Source organism: Bos grunniens, chromosome 5 (assembly GCF_055505025.1).
Source record: "Bos grunniens cultivar Pamir isolate PY7600 chromosome 5, Bosgru_T2T1.0, whole genome shotgun sequence".
NCBI lineage: Eukaryota > Metazoa > Chordata > Mammalia > Artiodactyla > Bovidae > Bos > Bos grunniens.
In genome coordinates, this window is record NC_141169.1 from 98,186,614 (window position 1) to 98,210,584 (window position 23,971).

At 43.4% G+C, this 23,971-nt stretch overlaps 1 protein-coding gene across 19 annotated transcripts in view; it reads left to right on the plus strand.

Annotated features, from left to right (window-relative positions):
- GPR19 (G protein-coupled receptor 19) overlaps nt 1-23,738 on the plus strand; it is a 37,262-nt gene extending 13,524 nt beyond the window's left edge. For 5 of the 19 annotated variants that reach the window (XM_086401953.1, XM_086401960.1, XM_086401956.1 and 2 more), the window contains one exon: nt 20,519-23,738. In XM_086401953.1, coding sequence (XP_086258079.1) covers nt 20,535-21,788 — 1,254 coding nt within the window. In that variant the 5' untranslated portion in view covers nt 20,519-20,534 and the 3' untranslated portion in view covers nt 21,789-23,738. Of the gene's footprint in view, nt 1-1,118; nt 1,305-1,680; nt 2,783-20,518 lie in introns of those variants that run through there. The other 14 variants (XM_086401955.1, XM_086401954.1, XM_086401952.1 and 11 more) reach the window with 8 other exon arrangements.
- Nucleotides 23,739-23,971: the final 233 nt, after the last annotated feature.

Here is a 23,971-nt window from a genome sequence, read left to right on the forward strand (position 1 = left end):
CAGGACCTAGTAACAAGACCAGCCTAACCATATTATCTTTAACAGTACTTACCTGGTTTTCAAAATAAAATAAATAAATTAAAAACTTATAAAATTATAAACATAAACTATGTTTTATCAAACTGACTAGAGTTATTGCTTTAAAATAACATTATCATACTTTAAAATAGGGAATAGACCTCTCTTTTACAAATTATCTTAGGTTTTATGGGAAAAAGAGGGATTTTTTAAATTTCTGGTTTACTTCCTCTTGGTCTTTGTCATTTCTCTTCTGGCCCCTGACAAGAAAAGATGACATCTCATTCTTATATGCTGTGGGAAAACTTACAGAAGTTACTGGATGGGTCAAAGATACAGAGAGAAAGAAAAGGGGGGAAGGAATTCAAAATTTCTGAAATTCCTTACGGTATAAGGTGTTTCCCTTCAGGCTTTCACTGAAAAACGCTTTGAGAGGAGCGTGTCTCCCTGACACCTTGAATTTTATTGAACTTTAGTTCTTAGATTAAGCCTTTGATCCTTGCTGAAATCTACATTTCCCTGGAACAAGTACACTTAAGACTATCATAGTCATCTGAAGTCAGCTTCTGGACAGAAGGGACCCACTTCTTCCATCTCTGGATTTCTAGCACTTAGCACCTAGCTTGTTTATAGTATCATCTCAATATGCACTTGTGAATGAAGAATGGGAAGACTGAAGACTCTGACAGCGTTCTGGGGTCCCATATCTATTTTGTTTTGCATGCTTTTATGGGGAAGGGTATTAAGGAGGTTAAAGTGTAGTAGGAGAGAACTTGGCAACAGTTAAAGTTATGTCTGAAATTTACATATGCTAGTCAGACCAACCTTGGAGCAGACTAGAGTTCAAGAAAGATCCATAAATTTTTTTCCTGGTGATTACCAAGCCCCCTGACATTTTATTTATATTTAGAATGTAGTTCTCCTGATACTTGTATTTGCATCTAGGTGGAGGCACCCTGAACAGTCTCATTTTCCTCTGATGTTTTTTTGGCCTGGCATCATTGAGATAGTTCACCTTGGGCCAAGAGAGAATGCCTTGAGAAGATCAGTTCCTGCCCCAGGCCGTCCTGTCCTAACCAACCATCCCTCCCATTCCCTAGGACATTGCACCAAGATCCCATCCCACTGGACTACAGGACTCCTCCCTAGAGAACCATGGGATCTTCAGAGTCAGAATGGATTGAGCCAGATTGCCGTTTCCATACTGTGGTGACTAGGAGCTGAGTACAAGAGATTGTCTCGGAGTATCTTTAAAGGTTGCTTGGGATTTGAATTTAAGTTATCAGGTTAATAACTAGGCTTAAAATAGTTACCCCTCCTGATAGCATAAACAAATATAACCCGTTCTATTCTTTTTCCCGGCTTTGCTAGTGGCTCAGTGGCAAAGAATCTGCCTTCCAATGCAGAAGCCACAAGTTCAATCCCTGGGTTGGGGAGACCCCTGAAGAAGGAACTGCAACCCAAGCCAGTATTCTTGCCTGGGAAATCCCATGGACAGAGGAGCCTGGCAGGCTACCATCCATTGGGTCGCAAAAGAGTCAGACATGACTTAGGATTAAACTACAATTCTTTTTCCATCTGATTAAGGATCGTTAAGAACATGAAGAGTGGGGTTTGTGGATAAGGTGTGTGTCCTTTAATCCTGTCTACTCATCCTTCCAGCCTTCAGTGTGGCCTGGAGTGAATGAGTTGTGGAAGAGAAACAGCCCTGCTGGAAACACTGTGCAGCTGGGCCGGTGCTGCTTGCCCACTGCACGCTTGCTGGCCTCCTCAGATGAGCAGGGCTGTGCACACAAGAGGCTTGGATCTAGAAGCCTCTCTGGGTTTCCACTCATCCCTCTCAAATCTAAAAGGGGACAGTCCTCTCAACCAGCTGAACAGGAGAGAAAGTGGAGAGGCTCCCCTGGAGGAGAGACCTTGCTAAGAACACTTTCAGCTTGGAGGCTGGAGATGAAAGAAGAAATACGAAGAGGAATAGTGAGGGTGCGTGAAGCTTGTGAAAGTGACACCTGGGTCCTGCCTTTCCCTCACAGTAACTTCCGGCTGTTAGTCTGCCCTGCCCACCAGATTATCAGATCCTTTCCTAGGATGTGTATGTGGGGAGGTAGAAGGAATAGAGACAAGGATCAGTGTATGGGTGCAATTTCTGCTCTGAGTCCAGACAAACAGTGGGTTGAGATGAGAGGACAGTTTAAAAACCAAAAGGGCAGTCACCATCATGAATATATTTCCCTGTTTGTAGCATCATTTTTCCTGGGCCCAACTTGGAAAGTGCTCATCTCTCAGAGCCTGTCATTCAGTATATTTCCAAGGCACTGAATGACTGTCATGTTTAATCTTGATGGAAGCTCTCTGATATGCGTTACTAGACCCAATTTCTGATCAGGAAGCTGAAGCTCAGGATAACTAATTTGCCCAAAGCCACACACAGCAAATAAAGCCAGCATCTGAATCCAGGTCTTTCTGGTTCCACTATGTCCCAAAGGAAAATTCTTTCCTCTAGAGTAATAATAAATACAATTCTAGAAAATTTGGAAAATATAAAGACATATAAAAGAATAATGAAAATAAAAATCAGTTGTGGTCTGGCCACCTAGAAACAACTTATTTTTAATTTTTGGTGTTTTTCTTCTCAGTCTTTTTCAATGCATATAGTGATAACAAAAGTAAACATTTGTTAAGCTCTGGCTTTGTTCTGGACATTGTTCTTAGCTCCTTTTTGTGTCATTTTTTTCTCACAATAAATAAAGTGCAGAGACTGTTACTGTTCTAATTTAACTGGTCAAGACAATAAGCACGGAGTGCCGCTGGGACCGTTGGCGAGTGAGGCGGTTTGGTTGGTTTTGTGTTGATCGTTCTCTGGGCGCTGCGAGCTGAAAGAGCCCAGCTCGCAGGCCAAAGAAAAAAAAAAAAAAACAATAAGCACGTAGATGTTAAGTAACTTACACAAGTCACAGGTGATTTGAAACCCAGGCAGGTTGGCTTGAGAACAAGGTTTCTCAGCCTCAGCACCATTGGCATCTTGGATCAGACAGTTCTGTGTTGGGAATGGAGCATTTGTCCTCTTTACTGTAGTATGTTTAGCAGCATCCCTGGCCTCTACCTATGAGATATCAACACTTTCCTCCCTGAGTTGTGAAAATCAAGAGCATCCCAGTATTGCCAAATGTCCCCTGGGAGGCAAAATGACCTCTGGACCACTAGTCTAAGAGCCTGTGCTTTGAACCATGTATGGTGGTTGAGATAACATAGCCTCTTCATATTTTAAATGTGTTTCGAGTATTTTCTTCTACATGTCAAGAAAGAAATACACCTTTGAATTTGGATACAGGCTATGAAACCCGCCTGGGATGTCAGTGGCTTTAAAGAGCATAGGTAGGAAATTAGTTACTTCCAGAAAAATGCTCATTAGTGGACTTTTGTCACAGGTTTATCTTATCCCACCATTTCCCAGTGTGGAGAATGTGTTTCTCTCATTACTTTTTCCATGGTTCTGTGCACCTTTAGCCTTCAGGAATTGGGATTTCAAGCATACACTTATGGTATAGCAGGGCAATGCTTATCAACCAGTGTCAAAATACGTCCCAAACAAAGGGTGTCTGTTGCAAATAATTTCTAGCTCAATAAAATACCAAAGTTTGCTGGTTATTCATTTTTAAAAAAACTTATTATAATAAATTTAAGGATGTCAACATAATTTTTTTTTTTTTTCTACTTGACTACATGACTTCTTGGCTTGAAGACTGTGGTCTGAGTGCCAAGTGCTGCATGTAATTCTGGATGTGTCTGTAGGAGTGCATCACATGTATGGACTCAATGTCACACCTGCCTCCGAAGAGGAAGTTGAAAATTGCTGGTATTGGTGATTTCGGTCAGTCATTGCTTATATGCAGAGAGGGTTAAAATAAGCACTGAGAAGTGATAGCAGTAGCATTTTAACTGATAAAATGTCTAAAAATATATGGCACTAAGATATGTTATTAACCATGTGAAACACATGCAAATACGTGTTCAACCATATTTTTAATCACATCTGACCACAAACGTAGTTGCATAATTTGTCCATGAAAAATACATGTGCTGCACATTCAAATCTAGCTTCTCCATGAGCTTGAGGGTAGCTTTCTTGGAAAACCATGATTGAGGACAGTGGTGCAAAATTTACCCAGAGTGTTGATGTGAACTTGATGTGAGACAGCATGTAAATGCTTCTGAAAGAGAAGTTTTTGGTAACTCACTATTCAGTGCTTATACTCAGTTCTTAATGAATCCTTCACCTGCTTTTCAAAAGGCTGTAGATCGCATCCACTGTTCAGCTCTTTGCTTTGAGTGTCATGAATCTGGTCTTTGCCTCCCCACATCTCTCCTATTTCAGTCTCATGACTAAAGATGTTGGTACTGAAATCAGAGATTGGAAATGAAATTGAACATTTCTCTCCCAAACTTGAATTCAACGAGCACACAGCAGCTGTTCAAAAAATGTTTGTTGTAATAAGCTGAGTTTACTGAGGTGCAAATTCCTTGGCCAAATTATTTTCTTCAAAACTTGAAAGATCCCATTCTAGGAAGAGAGGTGGAAAAATTGGTAGAGGACAGTCAGGGTTTCTAGCAAATATTTCTCCTCCCCAAGAAGTCTGGTGTTACCCAGGATGGGAAGCAAACACAGGTGGCAGGTTTTCTTAGACCAGACCACTTCTGGTGAGGAATCTTCTCTAGGAGATTGTTGGCACATCCAGGGTAACTACTGGAGAAGGCAATGGCACCCCACTCCAGTACTCTTGCCTGGAAAATCCCATGGATGGAGGAGCCTGGTAGGCTGCAGTCCATGGGGTTGCTAAGAGTCGGACACGACTGAGCGACTTCACTTTCACTTTTCACTTTCATGCATTGGAGAAGGAAATGGCAACCCACTCCAGTGTTCTTGCCTGGAGGATCCCAGGGACGGGGGAGCCCGGTGGGCTGCCATCTATGGGGTCGCACAGAGTTGGACACGACTGAAGCGACTTAGCAGCAGCAGCAGCAGGGTAACTACTGAGGAGGGCTAGGCTGACCCCTCAGTACAATTCATCTCTCCTTTGGAGACCCAGACTAGTGACCTTGGACTGGACCCCAGCATCCCTTAACAGATTCCCTTTCCTCCCATCAGAGTGCACTTTCAGGAGGCGCTCTCCACCAGCTGAGAGTGGTGGCTTATAAGTTAAATGAATTCGTGTTGCTCGTTATGATGTCTGCCTGTCAGTTTTAGTTCATACAGTGAACATGACCTTAGAAATTATCTGGACCAACTCATTTTTGTTGCAGACATGGAAACAGAGATTCAGGGAGATTAATTTACTTGAGGTCCTTACACTGATATAAAAATAAGACCTGGGTCTCTTAATTTGCTGTTCAGTGCTTATAATCAGAATTATAGCTTGGGTTTCTCGGCCTACAGTCTAACATTAAAGGTGAAGTAGAAAGTACTACGTTCTTTAAGATTTGGAGGGTTTCTGATATCCTAGATACTGGTAGGGTAGTGGAAGGTGATAGAATGGCTGGTATGAGTTTCATTGTTCACACTTGGTTTTATAACAAATCGGTATTGAATGTTTCTGTTGCTGCTGTCACAAACGAACACAAACTTGGCCAACACAATTGCAGCCATTGATTATGTAACAGTTCTGCAGATCAGAAGTCTGGGTGGGCTTGGCCGGTTTCTCCGCTTAGAGTCTCACAGAGTTTCAAGGTGTTGACAGGACAGCACTCTTTGTAGAGGCTCCAGGGCTGATTCCCCTTCCAAGCTCCTATCTGTGGTTGGTAGAATCCCGTGCCTTATCCTTGTAGGACTAAGGGCACGTTTCCTTGATGGCTGTCAGTTGGGGGCCACCCGTAGCTCCCCAAGGCTTCCCCCTGGTTCTTGCATGTGGGTCCCTCCACCTCAGAGCCAGAGCAGCATATCAGTTCCTTCTCACTCTTAGAATCTGTCTCTGGCTTCTATTGTAGCTCTCTGCTATCAGCCGAGAAAGTTCTATCTCTGAAAGGGCTCATTAGTTTGGGCCCCCCTGGCTAATTCAAGATCATCTTCCCATTTTAAATTGCATAACCGTGATTGTATATGTAGAGTCCCTTTGCTATTTAGTGTAACATTCACAGAGGTGGAGGTATGGACGTCTTGGTGGGGGGGGTGGCATTCTGCCTGCTATACACGTCGTCTGAGCGTGTGCTAAGTCGCGTCAGTCGTTTCCAACTCTGTGTGACCCTGTGGACTGTACATGTTAGTTCCTTTAAATAATGGCAAGGCTCCATCCTACCAGGACAATGGGAAAGTTGGTGCCAAACATTAGTAGGATTCTCATCCTCTTTCTAGGACTCGGGGCTCTTACACACTACAAAAAGATAGGGTGGCCCCTCTAGGCTTGGATCCCCTCTGATTATAGCAGAGATGTATTTATGGCCTGAACTGGTGTGTGTGCTTGAAGGCTGGTGAAGCTGCTAGATCAGTATAGCCCCCCGCCCCACCCCTGACCTGGAGCAGTGGCCTCTTTTCCAGCTGGGGAACTCCATTCCTTGAACCCACCTCCCTACCTGCAAACCTCCATCACCATCTGTCCCTTACCTGGAGCACAGTGCGGAAGTGAGGCAAGGGTCCCAGGCCTGCCTTTTCTTTTTAATTGCTTTATTTACATGCCATAAAATTCATTTGTTTTAAGGGTACAATTCAGTGATTTTTGTTAACATTTACAGAATTGTACAACCATCACATAATCCAATTTCACAACCTTTTCATCATCCTCAAAAGATCCCTTGTGCCCATCCAGGACTCCCCTTTGCAGGACTCCAGGGGGCACAGCCACACTCCTGTTTCAGAGGTCCTAGTTTCTCCCTCCTCCCCTGTACAGAACTGCAGAAATTCCACCCCCTCCCCCGCCAACCAGAGAACCCAGCATCCAGAAAACAAAAGCCAAGGAAACAAACAGGCTTGTCTCAGGCCTGGTGAGAAACTCTCCTCTAAGAGAAAAGAGTGCTTAGCCCTGGGTTCATTCTCAGCAGAGGACAGGAAAAAAGTCCCAGCAAGGAGCACAGTGCACGCACATCAGTATCTCAATGACTTAACCTCTCTCTATACCAGGCAGTGGGGTCTTCCGGTTGCACTTCCCAGTGGGCAGCCACTGACCCCGTGGAGCAGTGACCTTCAGAGGGGTGTCAGACCTCTCTCCTCCCTGATTCTTTACCTCTCTTTGCTTATAGAGTACCTGATGGGCACATACTGGGGAGTAGGGAGGGAGAACGGGGAGCCCCTCTGTGGTACCAGAGTGAAAGGAGGTACCCAGAAGTACTCTGCCCCTCCAGGCCCCGCTTACTCCTTTCTGTCTTCCCTGCCCCCATGTGATGGGGCAAAGAATTCTGAGTCACCTTAAGAACAACAGCCTGTCACAAGAGCAGAAGGCCAGGCCCCAAGGAGCCTGAAACATTGTTCGGGATCTGAAAGGAAGCTGGGGATCCAGTAGTGACTGCATTTCCTTGGCCTGTGTACTGTCTGCAGCAGGAGTCCTGGCGAGTCTACTGCAGAGGACCCTGGCCTCTGTCCCTGCTTCTCCTGCCTCCATGACTTCCCCAGTCTCGAAGCCCAAGAAAGGGGCCTCCTGCCAAGCTCTTAAAATAGCTCTTTTCTTTCACACAACTTTTAACAACTTACTGTCTTTTTGGGGGATTGTGCTAGGTTTTCGTTGCTGTCTTTCTCTAGTCTTGGAGAGTGGGGGCTACTCTCTGGTTGGGGTGCACGGGCTTCTCGTTGCAGTGGTTTCCCTTGTTGGGGAGCACGGGCTTTAGGGAGTGCGGGCTTCAATAGATTTAGTGCGTGGGCTCAGTAGTTATGGTGCACGAGCTTAGCTACCTCACGGCATGTGGGATCTTCCCGTGCACGCGTGGGAAGTCGCTGCAGTCATGTCCGACTCTTGGCAATCCTATGGACTATAATCTGCCAGGCTCCTCTGTCCATGGGATTCTTCAGGCAAGGATACTGGAGTGTGTTGCTGTGCCCTCCTCCAGGGGATCTCCCCGACCCAGGGATCGAACCTGAGTCTCTTATGTCTCCTGCATTGGCAGATGGATTCTTAACCACTAGACCACCAGGGAAGCCCACAACTTACTGTCTTTATTTGTGCTTATTTCTTACTCTTCTCTCCACCCCTCCACAACTAGGCTATGACCTTCCCTGAGGGTAGGGACGCAGTTTTGTTTGCCATTGTATATCCAGTTCTTAGTACATTCTGGCGCATTGTATGATCTTACAATATGTTTATGGAACGATGAGTGAATTAATAAAAATGGGCAAAGAATCTGAAGAGACATTTCTCTAAACTTATATGTCCAGGTGCCACCTGGATAGCTCTGCTTGAATATCCAATAGGAATTTAATTCAGCCAAAATAGAATTGCTGATTTCCAGTTCCCCAAACTTTTTCTTTCTGCGTCTCAGATCCTAAACTTAAGAATCATCTCCATCCCCTACCCTGTCACACATCAGCAAATCTTGGTGGCTCTTTCTCCAATATGTTTTCATTATCCATCTACTTTTTTCCACTTACACTGCTACTGCCCTGGTCATCAGGTACCTAGGTAATTGTAAGAGCCTCTTAACTGTTCTCTCCTCTTCTACTCTGAGCTACCCACACAGCAACTAAAGTTGTATTTTTAAAACACAAATCCGGTAATACTCATATTCGTCCATTGCTTAAAGCCTGCAGTGGATTTCACTGCAATAAGAATAACACCTGTGCCCTACAGTGCTATATGTGACCTAATCCCTGCCCATTTTCTTTCTTGAGCTTGGTAAACCATCTGCCTGCAATGTAGGAGACCTGGGTTCGATTCCTGGGTGGGGAAGATCCCCTGGAGAAGGAAATGGCAACCCACTACAGTATTCTTGTCTGGAGAATCCCACGGACAGAGGAGCCTGACAGGCTACAGTCCATGGGATTGCAAGAGTTGGACATGACTTAGAGACTAAACCACCACCACCACCACCATTTTCTTCCACATTCATATACTCCAGCCTCAAAACAAGCTTGTTCTGCCCCAGGACCTTTGGACTCATTCTTCCTTCTGCCTAGAATGCGTTCTGATTTCCACATGGCTGGCTTCCTGTAAATGGGATTTAGCTCTAGTATCATTTCAGAGAATCCTTCTCTGATGACTATCTGAAATAAGATCCTGCATTTAGAGGCAAATAACAGAAAACTAGAGTCCCTTGGACTGCAAGGAGATCCAACCAGTCCATCCTAAAGGAGATCAGTCCTGGGTGTTCATTGGAAGGACCGATTTTGAAGCTGAAGCTCCAATATTTTGGCCACCTGACGCGAAGAGCTGACTCATTTGAAAAGACTGATGCCAGGAAAGATTGAAGGCAGGAGGAAAAGAGGATGACAGAGGATGAGATGGTTAGATGGCATCACCGACTTAATGGACATGAGTTTGGGTAAACTCTAGGAGTTGGTGATGGACAGGGAGGCCTGGCGTGCTGCAATTCATGGGGTCGCAAAGAGTCGGACACGACCGAGCTGCTGAACTGAACTGAACAGAAAACTCAAAAGGGCTTAAGACCTCAAGGACTACTTAATAAGTAGTCTGGAGGCAGGTGTTCTGGCAGCTCTGTAATGTCAGAGCACTGAGTGGTATCTTTGAGAGTCTTAGGACGTCCCTTAACCTCATAAGATACCACCAATTGCACTGATATCATTATGTGACAGTTTACAAAGGCAGAAAGTGAGGGATAGCCAGGCTCATAAGAAAGAACACTCCCGACATGCCCTTTTCCTTTTATTAAGAAAGATTTTTTCGCGAGCCTCCCAGCACCCTACAAGGAGGCTTTCTCTTGTCTCAGTGGCCAGAGGAGATGATGTTGATATGACCACCCCTAGCTACAAGGGTTGGTAGAAGGTGATTATCTTTCCTTGTCAGCCTCTGGAGACAAGGAAGGCAGGGGAGGTGTTGGGAATGGCCACTGGGTGACCAGCCAACCACCCACTTGCCATCCCTTTCCTGCCCATTCTGGACCTTCATTCTGCTTTGTTTTTTCCCATGGCACTAACCATTTATTAATTGTGTACTTTTTCTTATTTAGCTATGTAATATTATTTCTCCCACTAGAGGAGAGCTCTAGTTTACCTCTGTATCTCCAGCAATTAGCCCAATCCTGGCTTCTCCTAGATGATAAAAAGTATCAGATAACATGTGATTGAGGACTGCTGTGTATATATCCTGTCATAACAAAGTGGTCATTTTGTAGGGTGAAGTTTATTGCTGTTTGTTTCTTTCGCATTTTATCTGACCACAGACTTTGTGAGAACGGTAGAGAGACAGGAAGTGTTATTCAGGCTTCCACATAGATCCGTACTAAGTGGCAGCTGGGGTGGGAAATACTGGATCGTGTCGTTTATACATTCCCCCAAAGAGGAGCCGGTACGGCCTAACATTTCCTCCTGCAGCTAGGTCTACAGAGAGTCTGGGGAGGATTGCCCCTGTGATCAACGTAAACCTCCTTGTGGGTGAAGCCTGGGCTCCTTTCTGTTGGACTTCTGTGGGTCATGTATCTCTCCAGTGCCAGCCATACCCACACAAAACTGTCAAGTCGATGGCGTTTATCTTCTTCAGCTTCAACCTTTCAGCCTCCACCCATCCCTTCCCACAATGTGACACCCCACCTTCATTCTCTCCAGATCCTGACTGTTGCTTGTGGCATTGGCTTTCTGGCATCTCTTCTGTTTTCATTTTCACTAAGATCATAGCTCTCCAAGATAGAAAGGGTCTCAGATATCACCACTGTTATACTGATAATATGTTTTAAATTTTACTCTTTCAGAAGCATTTACATTTTAAGCGGCCCTTTGGTGCTCACTTAGCAGCATGTATACTAAAATGGGACTTTGACCCTAAAAGAATGTTGCTCTAATGGTGAGAGAAGCAGAGGGCATAGAAGCCCTCCTGATTTCTGGAAATCACACCAAGAATGCTGACTCTGTTTATTTCTAATATTTTCAAATTTATGTGAAAAACAAAGAAAAAGGTGAAGGTAATGAAAGAAGAATCGTGGTGGTGGTGGTTTAGTTGCTAAGCCATATCTGACTCTTGTAACCCCATGAACTGTAGCCCACCAGGCTCCTCTGTCCATGGGATTTTCCAGGTAAGAATACTGGAGTGGGTTGCCACTTCCTTCTCCAAAAGAAGAATATAGTTCCTTAACTCTAGATATCTAGAATTTCTCACCAGCAATGTCATTATTTTGGGATATTTTGTGATGTTGTGTGTGTGCTTAGTCGCTCAGTCGTATCCGACTCTTTGCAACCCCATGGACTGTAGCCCACCAGGCTCCTCTGTCCCGGGGATTCTCCAAGCAAGAATACTGGAGTGGGTTGCCATGCCCTTCTCCAGGGGATCTTGCCAACCCAGGAATCAAACCCAGGTCTCCTGCATTTGTGATGTTAGAAGAGGCTTTTTTGAAAACTCTTTCCTGTTCAAAAAAAATCATGTTCTCCTTGAAAGCAGAACAAATATTCAAACAAAGAGAAAATGTGCCACATCTGATCTCAGGAAACTGCTTGATCTCAGTTGGGAAATAGATTGAAAAGCTCAGACCTGAAAATATTATGGAGAAATACTTATATATATTATAGAACCAGAAGAAAGAGAGAGGGGCATTAGGGAAAATTTCAAGCTTATAAGTCACAATGCCAGGAGTCTCAGATGGTGGAGAAGAAACTTAATTTTCACTGGAATTATGAGGTTCTTTTGCAATTATTCAGAATTATCTAAAGGAAATAATTTAAGCAGGATAGTGTCTGTATGCTTTTGAGAAAGACACAGTCAATCTAGTTAGATTATCAATACATATTTTGGTTCAGGGTATAGGAAAAAGTTTCATCTGGCAAAAAGAAAGGGAAGTCACTCAGTCGTGTCCAACTCTTTGTGACCCTGTGGACTATAGCCTACCAGGCTCCTCTGTCCATAGGATTCTCCAGGCAAGAATACTGGAGTGGGTTGTACATTTCCTTCTCCAGGGGATCTTCCCGATCCAGGGATCAAACCCAGGTCTCCCACATTGCAGGCAGATGCTTTACCCTCTGAGCCACCAGGGAAGCCCTCATCTGGCAAATATGTCACACACACACACACACATACCCAACGTAAAGAAACTTGGAGAAAGATTATGTTTGTTTATTTGGACCTCAGTGACTTTCCCCTTAAAAGCAGTGTTGTCAATGATGAGGTATTCAGGCCCTTGACAAAAGCCATTCATCCTTAACAATCCTAAATTATATGACCAATGTTAGTAACATGACTCTAGGGTGTGATGTGTGCTGTGGTTACTAAAATTTGCTTGTCATATGGCTTAGAAGACTTTTATGGGCTAACAGTAGTGCTAATATTTTCAGCACTTGCTATGTGTCAGATACCAAGCTAGGTGTGTTTTAGAACTATCGTAGGATAACACTTACTGAGGGTGTCGTACCAGACAGATTGACTTGTAATAACTCATTTAACTCCTGAGCATATACTATCTCATTTAATCCTCATAATAATCAAATGAAATAGGGACTAATTATCCTCATTTTCTGGGCTTCCCAGGTGGCACAGTGGTAAAGAATCCACTGGCCAGTGCAGGAAATCCAAGAGATGCAGGTTCAATCCCTGGGTTGGGAAGATCCCCTGGAGTAGGAAATGGCAACCCACTCCAGTATTCTTGCCTGGAAAATTCCATTGACAGAAAACTGGTGGGCTACAGCCCATGGGATCACAAAAACAACGACCGAACAGATTCTCATTTTACAGATGAGAACACTGGAATCAAGAGGGTTAGATAACTTGTTTTGGGTCACTCAACTAGATAACGAGTGACAGAGATAGTGCTCCTACTTCAGTCTGCTTTAAAGCCTATACACATAACCACTTGGCAATAATCCTATACTGTGAGCTGAAAAAGAAGTGTGTCTCAGCAGATTATGTTCTAGGTGTGTATGTTTGTCAGATTTAGGTAATAAAAAGATAGGATGGGACATAGTTAGGTTAAAAAATTATGTTATTTATCTGAAATTCATGCTTAACTGGGCTTCCTGTGTTTCATCTGGCAACCCTGTCTGTGTGGCACATTATGAGAACATGTCTTGTCTCTTTCTGGTTTTCCTGTTCCCCCACCACAGTCATACTGGTAGCTACTTGGGCCTTACGTAGTTCTATAAAGTGCTTAGCTCAGTGTCCACACCAGAGCCATAGCTCAGAGCCAGGAAGCAAGATAGGAACTCAGGAAGCTTCCAAAGAACCTGTGTGACCTCCTTAGCCATTTGTAAATTCAGGGATGTGTGTGAGTTCAGGACTTTTGGATAGGTTGGTCTGTGAACTGCCCTACTGGAAGTGGTGGGCTGGTAACTACTGGCTCTGCAGGGAAAGAGCCTATTTGTGGTGTTTGTCAGTCTCATGGTGTGACTGTTCCTACCTTGGCTGATTCATGATGCCAACATGATGTCATTGAACTTGGAATTGGGAAGGAATGTGCTCTGAGGAGCCCCATGCAAGCTAGTCCCAGCCCATCTCTGTTCCAGTCTTATTTCATATGTAGGCAAATCAAGCCTACAAAACAGTGAAGGGTTTAAGGAAAATATCTACCACTATCATATTTCTTAAATTACAACAGTTAAAATTTAAAAGAGAATTTCCTACTTGGGGTGATACTGAATTGTTCAGACTTTTTCTACACTTCAATTCAAGCTGAAGTCTAGAGTTATGCTTTCATTCTACATTTAAAAGGCAGAAGTCAATCATCTGATAATGAATTTTCAACACTCTCACATTCTTTATTCTGAAGAAAGGCTGTGTTTCCAGACCAGCGTGTCTACTGCACTTTTGATGCTAAGCCTCCCTGCAGTATATAGTGGGAGTGATTTTCCCCCCAAATGTTCACTGTGTCACATATTTCTGAGCTAGCATATTGAACAGATGTGTCTGTGGGTTGCAAGAGTCTGTGGGGGAATTTTATATTCGTGTTTGATTGAGAAGTCTGGGTCCAGCCAGTTTGACCCTCCAAATTTAGATCAGCCCATTGTGGCTCCCCTGGGAGATGAAGTGCCAGTGGTGGTTAAAAGCATGGGCTTTGGAGCAAGGCAGTCTTGGGTGACCACTTCCAATTGTATGACCTTGGGGAAGAACTTCAGTTTTTTCATTTGAAAAATAGGGCTAATAATATTACCTCTTTCTCTGGAAGGTCTCTGCATATGAAATACCTGACAGATAAAAAGCACACCACAAAAAAAGTACTAACTCTTGGTGGTATTGATGCTACTATAACTCCTGTCTTCATTGCAGTTAATCTCACTGCTCATTAGCCACAGGCTGTGTGGCTAATTCTACAGAAAATGTTTCCATTCATTTTTTTCCCAACCAAATCATATGTAAATTTAACATAAAATTCTAATTTGCTGTAATCTTCCTGTATTATGGGAATATCTCTGAATCTGTATAATTTCAGGAGGGAAAAATAAATCAGTTATTAGGGTTTCCTGAGTCTGGAAGAAACCTCCCCAGCAATGATATACTTATCTGGGAATAGCCTCTGGCAAACTGTGAAGTTTATCGTCTGTGCCCCTCTGATTCTTTTCTGTGGTCCTCTCATTAGTATCTAATCATTCATATACCCATCAAAATACAGTTTTCCAAAGGTTAAAGTCATGGTTCTCATTCATCATGATTTTCATTCAAGCATAGAAATGAACATAATGTCAAAAATTCATTAACTTATTACTGAAGGAACAGATGAGATAATAAGGTTGCTTCCAAGAGCATTTGAATAAATGGATATTTATAGGGATTGAGGGGGGTGTTCCTATTTTTTTCTTTCTTTAAATAATGTGAGCATAAGATTGCTAGGAGGCACAAAACTGGTTATTGTCCTACAGGGCAATAAATCTATGACCTTTGGGGTTATTTTTTCTACTAAACAAATTTGCATGTTTACATGTAATATCTGGGTGCTAGTCATATTGTAAATAGCAAAATCAAGAACAGATACATTCTTCCAGAGAATTAAATAATCCTTGGGGAATCCCATGTAACAGTGTCCTAGCATGATATTAAAAAATTATGCTATGCTCTCTGTGCCTTATTTTCAAATAATGGATAATTTTTCTTAACATATCTACCCATTTATTTATTCAGTAAACCTTTATTAATATCTATGTGCTGCAGGGATATAGAAGCAAAGACACAGTCCCTGTCCTTAAGAAATTCATAACCCAACAGGGGGAGACAGCACTCAAAATAAAAATTACAATATGAAGTGACAGACATATCATTTTATATATAGACGCAAGCCCGCATCATTACAGAGGTCGCTCACTCCCTAGTTCTATATCATGTCAACTCATATCCACCATTTTCCCCACCTGTATATTAAAACACATCTCTTAGAGCCCAACAGATGGATAATTCCTCTGTTAGATAATACATAGATGAAAGTACAGCCACTATGGAGAACCGTGTGGAGATTCCTTTAAAAACTGGAAATAGAACTGCCATACAACCCAGCAATCCCACTGCTGGGCATACACACCAAGGAAACCAGAATTGAAAGAGACACGTGTACCCCAATGTTCATCGCAGCACTGTTCATAATAGCCAGGACATGGAAGCAACCTAGATGCCCATCAGCAGACGAATGGAAAAGAAAGCTGTGGTACATATACACAATGGAGTATTACTCAGCCATTAAAAAGAACACATTTGAATCAGTTCTAATGAGGTGGATGAAACTGGAGCCAGTTATATAATCAGAGTGAAGTAAGCCAGAAAGAAAAATACCAATACAGTATACTAACGCATATATGTGGAATTTAGAAAGATGGTAACAATAACCCTGTATACGAGACAGCAAAAGAGACACGGATGTCTAGAACAGTCTTTTGGACTCTGTGGGAGAGGGAGAGGGTGGGATGATTTGGGAGAATGGCATTGAAACATGTATAATATCATATAAGAAACGAATCGCCAGTCCAGGTTTGATGCAGGATACAGGATGCTTGGGGCTGGTGCACTGGGATGACCCAGAGGGATGGTATGGGGAGGGAGGTGGGAGGAGGGTTCAGGATTGGGAACACGTGTACACCTGTGGCGGATTCATGTTGATGTATGGCAAAACCAATACAATATTGTAAAGTAATTAGCCTCTAATTTAAATAAATTTAAATTAAAAAAATACATAGATAAAGGTTTATATGAATAGGGACCCTCAGTCTCAACTCAATCCGCTGTGTCATGTGGTAGTCTCAGGGCTGGTTGGGAAGAGACAGGATGAGCTGGAAAGAGGTGAAGACGGCTTTCCTGTTGTTGCTAAAATTCCTGAATATGGATGACCCAGACACAACTACTAATTACGTAGCCTCTGTATTTCAGAAATACTCCCTTAAAGATATATTTATTTCCAAATTAATGGAGCAGGGGAGAGCTTTCTTAACATTTACTTTAGAATTCTAGAATTTAGTTAGTTATAACATGGCAGACCATGTTTTCTGCGAGTGGGTACAGGAGGCTGTCTGAGGTCGCCTAAACTGCCTTTACTCGCCCTTAAACGAGAGTTGACCTGGGTGACTTCAGTTTCACCTGCCCTGCTCTTGTCAGGAGCTGTGTTTCCCCCTGTCACCATGGTCGCCAGCGTTCCAGCTCTCTGAGAACACACAGTGATTTTGTATCTCTGCTTTTAATTCTCCTAGCAGAGCCACCTAGAGTAGGAGGCCTGTATTTCAGCTCTCTGTCTTTCTGAAGTCAATTCATTCAATAGCTAATAAGCGATTATTAATGTAAAGAACTTCAGAGGAAGCTGTGGAGCATAGACAAAGAATAACGCCCTTTTCCCAGGACCCCATAGTTAATGGGAGAAGACAGAAATGTGGAAGCAATTCTAAAGCAGTGATTGTTAATCCGGGCTGCACATGGGGATCACCTGGGGAACTCTTGAAACCTCCTGATGCCCAGGCTGCACCCCAGAGCAATTAAATCTGAATCCCTAGAGAAGGACCCCAGCATCAGCATTTTGTAAAGCTCCCTGGGAACATCCAGCATGGCTCTAAAGCAAAACAAACCGGGAAGAGGAGTAACAAAATGCTCTATGAAAGAGGGAACCATAGCCATTCTGCATATGTTAATGTTCTCATCCACCGGGTGACTACATTTCAGCCCATGAATGGGGAAAATGTAATTTCTCATTGTAACCACAGGAAAAATGTAGGTCAGTTTGATTGTAGGGCATTTAGAGACTGTATGGTCTGGGCAGTATGGTCTGCAGAAAACTATACCTCTAAGAGTCTCTTGGACTAGAAGGAGATCCAACCAGTCCATCCTAAAGGAGATCAGTCCTGAGTGTTCATTGAAAGGACTGATGTTGAAGCTGAAACTCCAATACTTTGGCCACCTGATGCTAAGAGCTGACTCATTGGAAAAGACTCTGATGCTGGGAAAGATTGAAGGCAGGAGGAGAAGGGGATGACAGAGGATGAGATGGTTGGATGGCATCACTGACTCAATGGACATAAGTTTGGGTAAGCTCCGGGAGTTGATGATGGACACGGAGGCCTTGTGTGCTGCAGTCCATGGGGTCTCAAAGAGTCGGACATGACTGAGCAACTGAACTGAACTGAAGGGGAAAAGGGCCCCCAAAAGGTCAGCCCTAGAAGGATGACCCCCAAGTTATTCCACATGCTCGCTCTCTCCCTTGGAATGTTTGGGACTTTTTTTTTCTTTTTTAAACCCCTGTCTTCCTGAAGAAGGGACCTCTCCTCCAGGTCCCTGGCTTACACCTTGGTCTCCTTTGTGAAGCCTTTCCTTTTCTTCCCTTTTCCAAGCAAAATTGGGTCCCTGTTTTTCTCTGCCACTTAGCTCCTTATCTGTCAATTATAATTATTTTAGAATTTCGTTATAATATGGCAGACAGCTTATTTACACATTTACCCTTTTACTGGCCTTACTTTTCATTGGTTTTCCTAGCACCTAGCATAGTTTCTTGGTGTACTGAATGAGTAAACAGAGGTGCAGCACTTTTAGGTCCAATCAGAAAAGTCATGCCATCAATCAGGTGAGACCTAGACTCAACAACTCCTCAGGCTGTCTTATCCCATTTCTTTTTCTTATTTGGCCACACCCCACAGCTTGTGGGATCTTAGTTCCCTGGAGAGGGATCAAACATGCTTCCCCTGCAGTGGAAGTGTGGAGTCTTAACCACTGGATCACGAGGGAAGCCCCTCCCTTGTCCCCTTTCCAGGAGGGTATGTGTGTGTGTGGGTGGGGGTGTGTGTGTATGGCGGGGGTCGGACACACTTGTAAAGCTGCAGGAGGAAGGGACAGAAGAAGGCCCCCGCAGCGCATCAGTGGTGGTGGTGGTGGTAGTGGTGATTTTGAGTTTTATCTGCAGAGTTTTGCTATGAGAGGAAGAAAGAAGCAGAAGGAAGTTCAGAGGCTTCAAAGTGTGTGTGGAACTACAGAAAAGTGCCCGTGCCACCAGCTCTTGTTTTATTTAGGCCACAGGCATTCCCCAACAAATTTAGAACAGCCCTTTCCCTCTGGGAATGTTGCTTGTCTCTTGTATTTTTAAGCTTTCAGTTCAGTTCAGTCACTCAGTCGTGTCTGACTCTTTGCGACCCCATGGACTGCAGCACGCCAGGCCTCCCTGTCCATCACCAACTCCCGGAGTTCACTCAAACTCATGTCCGTTGAGTCATTGATGCCATCCAACCATCTCATCCTCTGTCATCCCCTCCTCCTCCTGCCATCAATCTTTCCCAGCATCAGGGTCTTTTCCAAAGAGTCAGTTCTTCGTATCAGGTGGCCAAAGTATTGGAGCTTCAGCTTCAGTATCAGTCCTTTTAAACTTTAAATCTTTAAAAAAAAAATTTAGTTTTTTTTTTTTTCTTTTTTCAGTGTTGCAGGTTTTACGCACATAAAGGTGAAAAGATGATTTTGATTTTGTACGGATGACACATGCATTACAGATTTTCAAGGACAGTGCTAATTTTAGATCTTACGTCCCATTTTCAGACTGTGTCCTAATTTTTTATATGGAAAGTATGGTTGCTAGTCTTACGACTTACTGTCAACCAGCCAGGCATACTTAAAAGTCTTTTAGTTATTAAAATGGCTAGTTAACCTATGTTTCTCTTTAAGAAATTAAGTAGGGCTGCTTCATGGACAAAAAAAGCCTTGAAGGGAACATGGACCTGGCCATTTGTACATCACCCTGAGCTTCAGACTTTTGTTGAATGGGGTTTCTTGGTGAGGACAATATATATTAACATCCTCTCCCTACCACAAATCACTGCAAATATCCTTCAAGGCAAAATGGGTCATTAGGAACTGTCCTTTGACCCCACAGAAACATTTCTTTGTGAGGTGTAGTGACAGCCGCTCCCGGGGAAGGGCAAGAGGCAGAGCCTGTTGCTGGGGCGCCCTCCCCTGTGCCCTAGCCCTGGTTATTATGGATTCAGTGGCTGTGCTTCCTCTTTCTGCTTACTACATTCAGACCAAATTAAACCTTAAAGATGACTGCAGCCACAGTCACCTCAATTTTAATTGAATGGCTCACAATGATACAGTGTTTTTCCCTGGTAAAAAGTGTAACTTTTTCCCCCTAACTGAATAGTAGTAAGAAAAAGTTAAAATAAAGGCTGGGTAAAGCTAGAGTAGATTACTTATAATTATCTGAATGCCATGAGGTTTCTAGCAGCCTGGTGTTACATTCTTTAGGAGACATCTTGCACATTCTCAGTCAGTGTCATTTTATGAAACAGTAGCAACAGCAGCATCAAACATGTCATCAATAGGTGGCACATCATTTGGGGAAAAATAGGCTGTGTTTTTGTGTCATTAAATGAGCTCCTCCGGCTCACGTGAAAGTGTTAGGTTTGCTCCATGTTCCCCACGATGCTTCTGTAATAGGAATTCTGCAGTAAGTGAGGACAAGGTCCTTCCCAGTAGCCAGCCAGTCTGCATTCGGATTCCTGTTAGCTGTTTCCATAGCTGACGTCTGTGTTTCCATCTGCCCAAGTTTTCCTCCCTTGCAGCCTCACTACTTTAGTGTTAGGACATTCAGGAACTTCTCATGTGCTTCCCAGAATTCCAGCAGTTCATTTGGGGGTAAACCCTAAAAGTGAGCCAGATCTGAGATCCCTACCCCTCTGCGATCCCCAGCACGTGAAGGGAACAAGGGTCAGGAGGACTGGGCTTGCTGTGCGTTCCACCACATTTGACGAAGGTCAGGAGAGAGGGGAGGCCAGGGAGACCCTGAGCTGGGCTCAGCTGAAACAGCCCTAAAATGAAAGAGAAGCAGAGCCAGAGCTTTTTCTGGGTAGTAGTCATGTTTTCCTACCAACGCACAAGTCCTCCTTGACAAATGACAACTGACCTAAGCATCCTAAATCATTGTTAGCCTTAGGAATCAATCCTTGTAACACCATTTTAACAGGAGGCCTCATTCTTCTTTCCTTATCCAGAACTAAGAGGGGAAAAATGAATATGGTTTTTGCTCACAGAATGGATAACAGCAAGCCACCTTTGGTTGTTCCTACACTGCTGGTGCCTCTTCACAACCACAGCTGCGCAGAGACGACCACCCCTCTGCCGAGCCGAGACCTGACAGAGCTCTCCCCAGAGCACAGCTGGAGGAGCAACAGAACAGATCCACAGTACGGACCGAACCCTGGGGAAGTGGCCACAGCCAGCATTTTCTTTGGGGCCCTGTGGTTGTTTTCTATCTTTGGCAATTCCCTGGTGTGTCTGGTCATCCACCGCAGCAGGAGGACTCAGTCCACCACCAATTACTTTGTGGTGTCCCTGGCATGCGCTGACCTTCTGGTCAGCGTGGCCAGCACGCCTTTTGTCCTGCTGCAGTTCTCCACCGGCCGCTGGACCCTGGGCAGCGCCATGTGCAGGGCGGTACGTTACTTTCAGTATCTCACCCCAGGTGTCCAGATCTACGTGCTCCTGTCCATCTGCATAGACCGGTTCTACACCATCGTCTACCCACTGAGCTTCAAAGTGTCCAGAGAGAAAGCCAAGAAGATGATCGCCACATCCTGGATCTTCGAGGCGACCTTTGTGACCCCTGTGTTGTTCTTCTACGGCTCCAGCTGGGACAGCCACTGCGACTATTTCCTTCCCTCCTCCTGGGAAGGAACCGCCTACACTGTCATCCATTTCTTGGTGAGCTTTGTGATTCCGTGCATCCTCATAATCTTATTTTACCAGAAGGTCATAAAATACATTTGGAGAATCGGCACTGATGGCCGGACAGTGAGGCGGACCATGAACATTGTCCCAAGGACAAAAGTGAAAACAATCAAGATGTTCCTTATTTTAAATCTGCTCTTTTTGCTCTCCTGGCTGCCTTTTCATGTCGCTCAGCTGTGGCACCCCCATGAACGAGACTATAAGAAAAGTTCCCTTGTGTTCACTGCTATCACGTGGATATCCTTTAGTTCCTCAGCCTCTAAACCTACTCTGTATTCCATTTATAATGCCAATTTTAGGAGAGGCATGAAAGAGACTTTCTGCATGTCCTCGATGAAGTGTTACCGAAGCAATGCCTATACTATCACAACCAGTTCAAGGATGGCCAAAAAAAACTATGTCGGCATCTCAGAAATCCCTCCATCGGCCAGAACTATAACCAAAGACTCGATCTATGATTCATTTGACAGGGAAGCCAAGGGAAAAAAGCTTGCTTGGCCCATTAATTCAAATCCGCCAAATACTTTTGTCTGATTTCTCAGAATTCTTTCAATTATTATTATGCACCAGAGGTTAAAAATTTAACTATAAAAACAAGCTATTTATGTATTTTTTCAATCAGTTTTCTGAGGGAAATGTTTTATTATGTAGAATGCATTCACTATTGATTTTAGTTTTTGTCTTTTTTAATTTAGTTGCTTTTTGTTTTAGAGGAAGCTTTTCACCTTGAGCTTATTTATGGTCAACAGTCCCTTTACTATATTAGTTACATGCATTAAAAAAAAAAAAAAGAATGCTTTCTGACTTTTTATTTACTATTAGGTCCAAAAAGCATAACAGTCTTTGATTGATGATTTAACCTGATTTTATTCTGTTTCCTTTTTCTCCTCCCTACTGAATTTTTGTTAACTATAGGCTTCTGTTCCAAATCAAATCTCCTGTGTGACACATTTCAGAGACTTGTATTTCTTCTGCTGAGCAACATTTAGGAAGTGTTAATATTTTATATGTTTTTACATTACCTTCTGTCCAGATCTGTTAATGGAGAGCACTCCATATGTTAGAATATACTAGAACTTGCCCAGGTAGCTTTCTGTGATTGAATTTTAATGAAGATGCTTAGGGAAAGAAAGCTTATTGGTTGGCCTATTTCTGTCTCTTTCTGTCTCTCATTCTCATTCGCTCTTAAAACCAGCTGATGATGCCTTGAGGCGTTTGAAGTCGCCGTGCTGTTTTCCTCACATCCAGGTCCATCTCAGCTGTGTCCAGGATGCCTGCCTCCCTTCTGAGTCAAATTCAAGCAATGCACAGGGAACCTGGCTGGGCAAGCCCAGAAACTGCCAAAGGGAGTCATGCAGATGCCATTTCTCTGCGCTCTGCGATTCAGGCAGACACCTTCGGCTGCCTGGTGCGGCCCCCAAACTCTGGGACAGCAAGGGCAAGGAGCAGTTTTTTCTTTTTCCTGAACATGTAGACATGAAGCCGCTTTTCCAGCCAGTACTTCCTGTCCCTCATCTCTCTCTCAGGACATATGATCATACCCTTGCCAAGCTCACACTCTTCTGTGGCCGAGGTAACTTGAGATTTTCTTCTCTGGTTGTCGGGTCTCCATTATTTCAAATCCAGGACGAGCACATTTTAAAAATATTTTGTTTAAACAATAACAGGTTTACAAACAAGATTGGTGTGCATTTTCTCACCCTAGTTAACAAGAATTGCAAATAATAATATCAGTAGTTCAGCAACTTTACCTGTATTGTCTCATGTTATCCTCTTAAAATAGTCTGTGATGTTCTTATGATCATCTCTGTTTTCTAGATGAGGAAATCGGACCTCAGCGTTATGGGACTTGCTTAAGTCAGAGCGTGGCTGAACTGGTTTTCACACTCAGTCCCCTAGCTGCAGGTCTATGGCTTTTTCCTTGAAATGACAGGTGTCTCTCTAGGGAACACTTGAGCAGTCAAGCCCATCCAGACCTCTGTGGGCCTAACAGCTGCAGCCTGGGTGGAAATCTGAGGTCTTAGGAGAGCATGATGTTCTTAACAGGAGAGCCTAGAAATTTGGTGAGCTGGCCCCCACCTTTTCCTTGGCTGTGGCTGGGTTCCTGGGCTTGTGGTGCTGAACATCTGAGATTGGAAACAAACTGGTATATCCTGTCTCGCAGACACAGGGAAACAAGACACGATTGGGCTTGGTTTTGGGGGGCAAAGAATGAGAACAATAAAATATTCTATCCACAAAACATAGAGCTGCCTTCAATCAACCAGGTCAAAAGATAAAAAGAATACCTTGTATTTTTTCTTCCTTTTCTTTCTCCTCCACATATGATATTCGAAAATGACAAAGTGAGTCAGAGCTTGATGTCACTTGGCCCTTGACTTTTATGATTCATAGTTGTTAAAAAATAGAAGAGACCCTGCAGTGCTTTTATTTATTTTTAAAAGTTAAATTGTAAAAAATAAAATTTGATTTACTTTAATTTTATTTATGTATATATTTCTGGTCTCGGTTAAACTGAAAATAACTAGATGATTACTAAACTCTATTCTGTCTTTAATGTTCTGTGAGTTACCCCAGTGGGTGGAAATTCAGTGAGAGGATCTTAGGCAAAGTCTTACTGAGATTAGTTTTTTAGAAAAAAATCCCCCCGAATAATAACAGAGTTAATCAAATCACAAAAGCAAGAGCTCTAAAGTCACAAGACCTATGATAATTCA